Source organism: Semicossyphus pulcher, unplaced genomic scaffold (genome assembly GCF_022749685.1).
Source record: "Semicossyphus pulcher isolate SPU_LCO1_2020_fin unplaced genomic scaffold, fSemPul1.0.p SCAF_13, whole genome shotgun sequence".
Classification (NCBI taxonomy): Eukaryota; Metazoa; Chordata; class Actinopteri; order Labriformes; family Labridae; genus Semicossyphus; species Semicossyphus pulcher.
This window is the reverse complement of record NW_027211637.1, coordinates 502,501-510,975: the sequence shown is the minus strand read 5'-3', so window position 1 is coordinate 510,975 and position 8,475 is coordinate 502,501. Positions and strand designations below refer to the sequence as shown.

The 8,475-nt window shown below is 48.2% G+C and overlaps 1 protein-coding gene across 5 annotated transcripts in view; it reads right to left on the bottom strand.

Moving 5' to 3' along the window:
- Window positions 1-2,665: 2,665 nt before the first annotated feature.
- The window catches only part of rbbp8l (retinoblastoma binding protein 8-like), a 13,680-nt gene continuing 7,870 nt past the window's right edge, over window positions 2,666-8,475 (bottom strand). For 3 of the 5 annotated variants that reach the window (XM_069660982.1, XM_069660983.1, XM_069660986.1), the window contains 6 exons: window positions 7,554-7,627; window positions 6,016-6,748; window positions 5,844-5,934; window positions 5,663-5,721; window positions 5,429-5,576; window positions 2,666-5,076 (listed from right to left, as the gene is read on the bottom strand). In XM_069660982.1, the coding sequence (XP_069517083.1) occupies window positions 5,015-5,076; window positions 5,429-5,576; window positions 5,663-5,721; window positions 5,844-5,934; window positions 6,016-6,748; window positions 7,554-7,627 (1,167 nt within the window). In that variant the 3' untranslated portion in view covers window positions 2,666-5,014. Of the gene's footprint in view, window positions 5,077-5,428; window positions 5,613-5,662; window positions 5,722-5,843; window positions 5,935-6,015; window positions 6,749-7,553; window positions 7,628-8,475 lie in introns of those variants that run through there. The other 2 variants (XM_069660984.1, XM_069660985.1) reach the window with 2 other exon arrangements.

Here is an 8,475-nt window from a genome sequence, read left to right as displayed (position 1 = left end):
GATTGCTTCAGCCAAACTGAAACTCAAGGCACAGAATGGCAGTTAATAAACAACGGCTGACGTCAGAGTGGCTACATCCAGTGAGTGTTAGAGACAGGGATGGAGAAGTTACCAAACTGTCTGTTCAACATATTTATGATGTAGTGAAGCTGATGTCTTCAAGTTATTAAATCCTCGGCTGTTCTGACACCTGGTGAAGTTAGTTTTTGTCTCTGCAGGTGTCATGTTGGACGGGAGCCGACGGATGGAGGGAAGAATGGATAAACAGATAGATGGCTGGTGGACAGATGTGAGGGACACATTTGCATGGTGTGCAGCTCTAACATGTATTCAAATGATGGTTTGACAGCTCTCAGCTCATCCTGTGGGCGGAGGCGTGGGCGGAGAGAGAGCGCTCCCCGCTCTGCTGCTGTAATCCTTAATCAACAGCCCGGATTAGAAAGCGAGTTTCCTCTGAGAGTGAAGGGATGCATAGAGGGGGGAGGACAAGATGAACGGAATGAGATGAGAAACAAACACACAAAGGTAGAATAAAAGAGTTTAACACTGATGGAGGATAAACAGAGATAAACCCTCAGCAGGAGGGATGAAGAGACAGAAGCACAGATGTGCAGATGATGTCTGCAGACACAGCGAGCCACTCCGATACGCAGGCCTCACTTTGTGCCTCTATTTAAACTACAGTTCCTCATTTACCAGGTGAAATCTACAGATACTGTAAATACACACAGAGAATCACAGCACACAGGCAGAGAGCGGGTCAGTCTGTTTAACCTTACAGGCTGTGTTTGTCCTGCTGACGAACACACAGCTGGAAACTTTAGAATAACTGCTGCATGTCTTTAACATCCTGGGGGACCAGGGGGACCAGGGGGAGAAGGGGGAGAAGGGGGCTGTGTTTAGGGTCCACAAAGACACTAGAAGGAAGAGACATGGAGCTGAGAGGGTCTACAGAGAGTCTCTCCCCTCTCGTCAGGACAGAGAGGAGGTCGCCTGGTTCTGCTTGGTGAACATAGACTGTATACAAGAGGACGCAGCCACCCATTGTTTTGTGGCTGTTTTGAAGCCTTGGGTGGAGCTGCAGAGAGGTGAAGGAGGCTGAGCTGTTAGCTTGTAGCTAGTAATTAACTGTGATATTAATTGAAATGCTAATTTGTGAGCGTCCTTGGGGAGGACTCACAGGAGGGTTTCTGTGTGAGGACAGAGGGTGGTGTTCACTGTGTGTGTCACTGACAGTTTGCTGAACTCGTCTCACTTTATCATTGCAGGTGAGGTCTGTCACACAAACAGATAAAGATGCTGTAAGTTCATGTTAGCTTGTTTCTAAGGCTTGCCTGACCTAACATTAGCTAAACAGTGCTAATAGCTGATAGCGCATCCCATGCTAGCTTTGCCCTCAGCTTGGCCTTACATGAACAAAATAAAATGTCACATAATAATAATAAGTTTGACTAACGCACTGTCCTGTCCGGGGTCAGGTTACGAGAACAGCTGACCCCTGAATCAGAGTGAATATCTCGACCTTTCTGACAGACACCCTGACCTTTGACAGGACTGAGGCTCTGCTGCTCGTCATGTGACCTGCTCTGGTCTCTCCCAGTTTAAATGTGTAGACGGTTTAACTGCGCGCTGACCACAGAGCGGCTACATGTAACAGTACAGACAGTGTCCTCTGGTTTCGACATCCTCATCATGAGACCACAGCTGCTTTGCATAATGTCTGTCATGATGCTTCGTGTGTTTCCCAGAACACTCATCAGTATTCAGCGAGCTGCCGCCCTTTAATAAATGAACCTTAGGGACTATAACACGACACGAGCAGCAGCTCTTCGTGTGTGACAAACATCACACAGTGAAGACACGAACACCTGCATCACAGAGTATTAACTTATCAGCTAACTGAGCTGTGATCTGATGTCAGAGACGGGTGATCAATCATTAACCCTGTTTCCTGTTTCCAGTCATTTATACTTTCAACAATGACTTGATGTCACATGTATCATGCGTGCTGAAGTGAAGAGTTATTATTATTACAGTTTTAATAAGCGTGCATTAACAGCATGACCAGATCTGAACTAAAGTCAAGCTTACAGGTGGATACGCTCAGAGCAAATGAGCTGCTCACCTGCTCAGGTGCAGAATGCATGCTATGATTACAGTTATAAAATGATCACATTTAACAACAATGTTCACAGTGGACCGTGAGCCGGACCACGTTTCACTCAGGTCTTTGACCTCAGGCGCCCACAGAGGTCGTTATCCTCGATGAAGCACAGGAAGAGTCCTCACGCCTCCACATGCACACAGAACACCTGCCGCAGGTGCTGAAGCTGTCACAGTTCGGTTAGTTTAAGGCACCACAACTGTTCATTAAGGATGAGGAGGATGTACATGAGCGACGTTACACACAGAACTCAGACTCTGGTGTCCCGGGTTTAAGCCCTGTTTGAACCCTGACCTCCTGACCTCCTGACATTTGTTAAGTTATGATTGTGTTTATATCATGAATATTGATGCTGGTCAAAGCAGCAGTTATTGCCTTTATGTAATATATACTATATAATATACTTGTATATGATAATCACAGCCTCTCTGTGTGTGACAGGTGAGTAGAAAATAAAGGAGTTCAATGAATGTGAGCTTCATATTTAATAAAGCAGTTTATTTCAGCATCACACAGAGCAAACACCTGTAACAGGTGGTGAACGTACACAGAGCTTCTGGTCAGAGCTCACAGCCTCTCACACAGGACACACAATGAGCACGAAACAGGAAGAGCAAATATTGTCATTTATATTTCCATTACAGAAACATGTCACACATTTAGACGCGCTGACACGCTGACTGAGCGCTGTACAGAGAGCTTATTAAACTGTTTATCGCCTCCATCCAGCCGGCTCACCGCCCGCTCACAGCTGTGAGTGGAAAGTTCATACTTGCAAAATGTGTGCGTTCTGAAAATGAAAAAGAGGAAGAGGAACCAGTTTTTTCTCCTGTTCTTCTTTGGTCACTAAAGACGGGCGGGGGAGGGGAGGCGCTGTGCGGCAGAAATAACCCAGCAGTGACGGCGATGCCAGGAAAGTGAACACAGAACACGGTGCACAGAGGGTGACGTGATCAGCCCCTCCTGATCCTCAATCACTAACACCATCACTGAACCCGAAAACATCATTTATTAAGCTTCTAACGGAAACTTGGGCCGCCCTCATGTGCTGCGTTCAGGGTGGCTGTGGTGTGAAAGTGTTCTGAAACGTGTTGTAAAACGTGTGACTGTGTTACTGTTGGTTTGTTGTGTTTAATGAAACTCCAGATTCTGTGTTTTTAACTGGTCCCAGTGATCAATAGAATATAAAGTTCATAAAGGAGTTCAGAGCGAGGTGAAGGTAAGACTGACTGTTTTCAGCTCGTTGCTGTTTTTCCCTCCATGACGGATCAGCGACGAGCACGCGCTGAATCTTCACACAGTCAGAGGCCACGATCCTGTTAACACGGAGCTCCGTCTGTGCTCAGATGATCGGCCTCGTCAAACTGTTCAACATCAGCACGATTTTATTCATGAGCATGTTTTTGATCTACAGATCATTCAGAGTGAACAGTCATCACTTCTGTTACCGTGACGTCTTCGGGATCAGGGCGTGCCAGTCGGTGCTCCGTCTGCTCTGTGTGATGCAGGAACGTCTGCAGGCGTCCTGAGGGCTGCTGTGTGCTTCTTCTTTTGTTTAACATGTGAGATGTGTTTTATGTTACTGTGCTGCTGCCCTCACTGACAGTCCTGGTTGAATACTAACAGTATGAATGAGTGTGTGAGTGAAGAACCAGCAGAGCTGAACGTCAGGTTCCCTCAGTGAAGACTCACTTCTCTTTCTCTCCAGTGTTCTCTGTAGAACATCTCATCATCACTAACTCACAGAGTCTGTATGATCACACGCTCTCTCTGCTGGAGCCTGATCGTCTGAGACGACGGCGGGGCTTTGTTCAGTTCTTCACAGAGTGCTCCTTTCTCTGATCAGACGAGGGGAATCCTACATGAACCTCCCTGCTGTTACAATCACTGCATTATTACTGAGTTTTAAAAGAGTCCACAGACACTGACTGTGTTCTGCTTTCAGAGGCAGATAAAGGAAGTAGTGAGAGCACTCGTTGCTGCTTTGCTCTCAAGCTGTATGAGCACACAGAGTGACAGACAGACCCACAGACGCTCTGTGGGAGCAGGAAGCTGTGTGACTGACAAAGTTAGCCACTCGCTAATTACAAGGCTTCTGTTTCTTAGGAGTGGGTGGAGACCAAAACAGAGCCAGCGTGGAGCAGACCTCTGCGACTGCACCCGGCTGTGGCTGACGGAGGGTTCGGAGCTAAAGCTTTGTGAACTGGTGTGTTTGTGTTTCTGAGGTGCGTCAGGATGTTGGACGAGCTGCTTCAGTTTCCTGTGTTTCAGCTGATGCTAACGTTTCATATCTTCTAATGTGGTCTAAAACAGAAAGCCCTGCTGCTCCACTGTAAGTAACGCTAGCTTAGCTTTTCTTCAGTTTGTTGTGATTGGTTGTGTTTGACTTGTGCGTGTCAGGTGAGCACTAACAGCACTTCAGGAGATCTGCAGCATCACAGCGACTGTAAAACATGAACACGTGAAGCTCGGATGCTTTGAGCTGCGATCACGTCTCTGCGATCAGGTCTCTGCTCTGTCAGGTGATCAATATGTCACCTGTGGATCACATGACTACCTGCAGTAGCAGATTCATTCTGCAGAGTCACAGACACACACAGTTAGAAGCAGCTGGTGAGCATGGTGGAGCGCTTAGCAGCTAAACAGACAGAAGCTAACAGAGAGTGAATATTTGCTTTACATATAATAAGTGCAGAGCCACTAAATGAACACTGGCTCTGTGAACATGCTTCCTGTTGTTAGTTTGGCCTGTTTTTAAAGCAATGAAATCTTAGTTTTGTGCTCACAGCTTGTTTCTGGCGCCCCCTAAGGGTCAAAACAACCAGTCAAAGTAGGTTACAGTGATCGTCCTTAGCTGGGGCTCTCCTCCTCGCTCCTCACTGAGATCTGGATCTTCCTCTCCGGCCGGATGTCTGTGAGGAAACAGGAGAGATTCTTTAAGGCGGGGGGACAGAGAGCAGGAGAAGAGAGGGTTCAGAAGAAACGTGCTGTTCTTCACATCTGGTGAGTTCACTTCTTCAGTGTGCTGTTTGAGAGCTTTCAGGAAGTAAGTACGTAAGGACAGTCCACCTACATCAGGTAGCCTGACCACAGGTATGACTCCATCTTTACCAAAAGTGCCCTGAAATGTGATCTGTGTGTGAACGGAACCAGAAGTCTAAGAGTGATGAACACAGCAGAATCAGACCTCCACCCAGCTTTAGAAGGAGGTGTGATTTGAGACCAGGTCCAGAGAGAGAATATGAAGACTTTAAATGTTCGTACTGTCCGTCTCTGAGTCTCTGTCCGTCTCCGTCTCCACAGACGCCCTCTTCCTCTTCCTGCCCTGGTCAGTCTCTGGTGAGGACTCACCCTCCTCCTCCTCGTCCTGCCCCTCAGAGCTGCTTACTGTCTCTGCTGCAGGTGAGGATGACTGTGACGAGGCAGAGGAGAACAGGTGAACATAAACCTAAAACAGGTGAGATGTACCTGTGTGCTGAGTGTGCTGTACTCGCTCACCTTGCTGTTTGCTGATTCTTGTTTCTGCATAGCAGAGTTTAGAGTCTCCAGCACGACTACTGTTACACACACGACACAGGAGTGTTACTCACCTGTGCACACTTAATATATGGATGCCACACACACACACACACACACACACATACACACACACTCTCAGGTATGAATGTAATGTCTGTACCTGGACGCAGAGACAAGGTGAGGACAGGCACCTTCTTCCCGTTCCTCGGCTCCGCCTGTCCGTTCAGCTCGTCCCTCTGCTCTGTGACCTCCTGCAGAGACACAACATCACTCTGAGCGTCTCGTCTTTACGTCTCTGTCTTTACATGCTGAAGCTGAAGGCCCCATGTTACCTTGTGCTTGTGGCGAGTAGGGGGCTCTTCCTCGTGTTGTTTGGCTGGTGATGAAGAGGAGGATGAGGGAGGGGCGACAAGAGAAGGAGAGGCTTCTGGACTCTGTACTGATGGATGTGTCTTCAGGTCCCTGTCTGGGCTGACCTGGACTCTCTCTGCAGCATGTGAGGTCAGAGGTGAATACTCTCTGGGTGTCTGGTTGGACTCAATCTTCCCTCGCTCTGACAGGTCCAGAGGCCCCTCACACGCCTCTCTGAGCCCGTCTATGGACCCCCTCTCAGCCCTGGATGCTGAGGTCTCCTTCTTCTCCTGGAGTTTGTTCTGACTCTCGCCCTGCCCGGGCAGACTCCTCAACCTGAACAGCACCGTGGGCTCTTTGGGGGGGGGCTTCAGAGTGTTCTGCTTGTGCCAAGGAGAGCCAAAAGCCGGCCTCCTGGGGCCGGCAGGTTGGCCTGTTTGGATGAGGCTGGGGAAGCGTAGCAGGTTTGATTTGAGATGAGGTGGTATCACCACGCTGGTCCCTGGAGCAGAGACCCAGTCAGAGGACTCAGACAGAGGCCAGGGGAGGGGGACAGGGCTGCTCTTGATTGGCTGAGGACGACAGGGGACAGAAGGGTGGAGGACATGTCTGCTGGGGTTCATGTCTCCGCCGGATGATGAAGAAGAGTTCTTCAGAGGAAGAGTGTGAGGAGGGACGGAGGGTGGCTGGTCCAGACCTTCAACAGTCTGAGCTCTGAGGTGTGAGGGACAGAAACAGGGTTAAAGCATCGATCACTGAGAAATGTTCAGACCACAGGTGAGGGGAAGTTTAAGCCTTGGGTTACTCGCGCTAGTTTGACAGTGAGTTCATTTCATGTCAGAGTTTGTAACATCACAGCTGGTTAACCTCCCTCCTCCTCCTGAGCTGTGTCTGATGAACTCTCCTGCTGCTTCCAGCTCCTCGAGGCTGACCAGTGCCCAGTGTGATGAGCTGTTAGCTCGGGTCAGTACCAGGATTTCTCTGATGGACACCAACTACCGGCGTTCTGTTTCAGCTGTGGAGCGCCTGTCCATCTGTCTCCGCTGAGTGGCAGTTTCACTGTATCTAGCAAGTCACAGGTGGGCTGAGATCTGTCTCACTACAGCGCTATGAAGCCACAACAAACAGATGTTACTGAGATTTAATGACAATAAACAGGCTGAGAGGATGCTGAGAGAACTACATCAGGAGGCAGGGTTGTAAAGTCTGAGCTCAGGCTTTGTCGGGTCTGTCTGTGAGACGACAAGAACACGACTTTAAAATGATGTTTTTTTGAATGGAGTTTGGTGTGACCATCACTGCACACACAATAGTTTTTGTTTTAACACACAAAAGGAAAACATGAATAATTCAGTCTTTCAGTGACTGAAGCTGAGCACCAACCTTTGATATTTCTTCTTCTGCTTCAGTTTTGATCTTTTATTTTGGCGGGTCTGTTTCCTGCTCTGTTTGCAGGTGGTCATTATTCTGATTTACAGTATGAGTAGTGTATACAGTTTATACTCTTTGTTTGTCTCACCTCCTCTCTCCAACACGGGGGACACGGTGTTGTTCTGTCTTCCAGGACGGAGGTGTGAGAGGCTTGTACGGGTCCTGTGAGAGAGGAGACGAGCGGAGAGATGAACCTGTGGCTTTTTTCATCACATACATTAAAGTAAGAGGTTAAAGGTCAGCTCTGTAGGAGCGAGCAGGGTGACATCACAACCCAACATCAAGGTGTGATTCTAATAATGTATGTATACGGCCCTGACCCATGCAAACTAATCATGTGTGTCATTAATGGCACAATTCCAACGGGATCCAAATTTAAATCACATTGAGGGAGAACCCTCATTTACAGACAACAATAGAGCAGATACAGTAAAATCCTGAGAGAAGGCTGGCTGGGAGCACACGAGAGGAAGCATGGATAGAACAGGACGATGATAAGAGACGAAAGGGCAACGATCAATAAAACAAGAAAAACGGAGAGAACAACTAAAATCAATAAGTCTAATGTGGTCACCTTCAAATTCAAAGTATTGAGGGCGAACAGAAAGCAGATGTTCCACCTCTGTGTCTGTGAGCCATGACTGGGAGCGTGTGTGACCAGAGCTGAGATGAGGAGCTTTTTAAATAGCTTTATAAAAGAGTACATGTCAGTGCTGATCGCTCCTCACTGTGAGAGCACACGGGCCAGTGCTCTGGTAAAGAACACGATGATGTGTCCCGCGTCTCTGTACATGAGTCTCAGAGCTGAGTGACACAAGACGTGAGCGTTGTTCTGGCCGCCCTGCCACGAATAACATCCCATGATCCAACACAGGAAACGGCTTCAGTCGGCCTTTTCTCATAAATAATCCAAACAGAAAGCCCAGCTGTTGTCTCAGCGTTGATCAAAGCCTGTCAATGTTTCCTCAGTCGGAGCACTCTGTCAGTGGTGCCATGCACAACAGTCATCA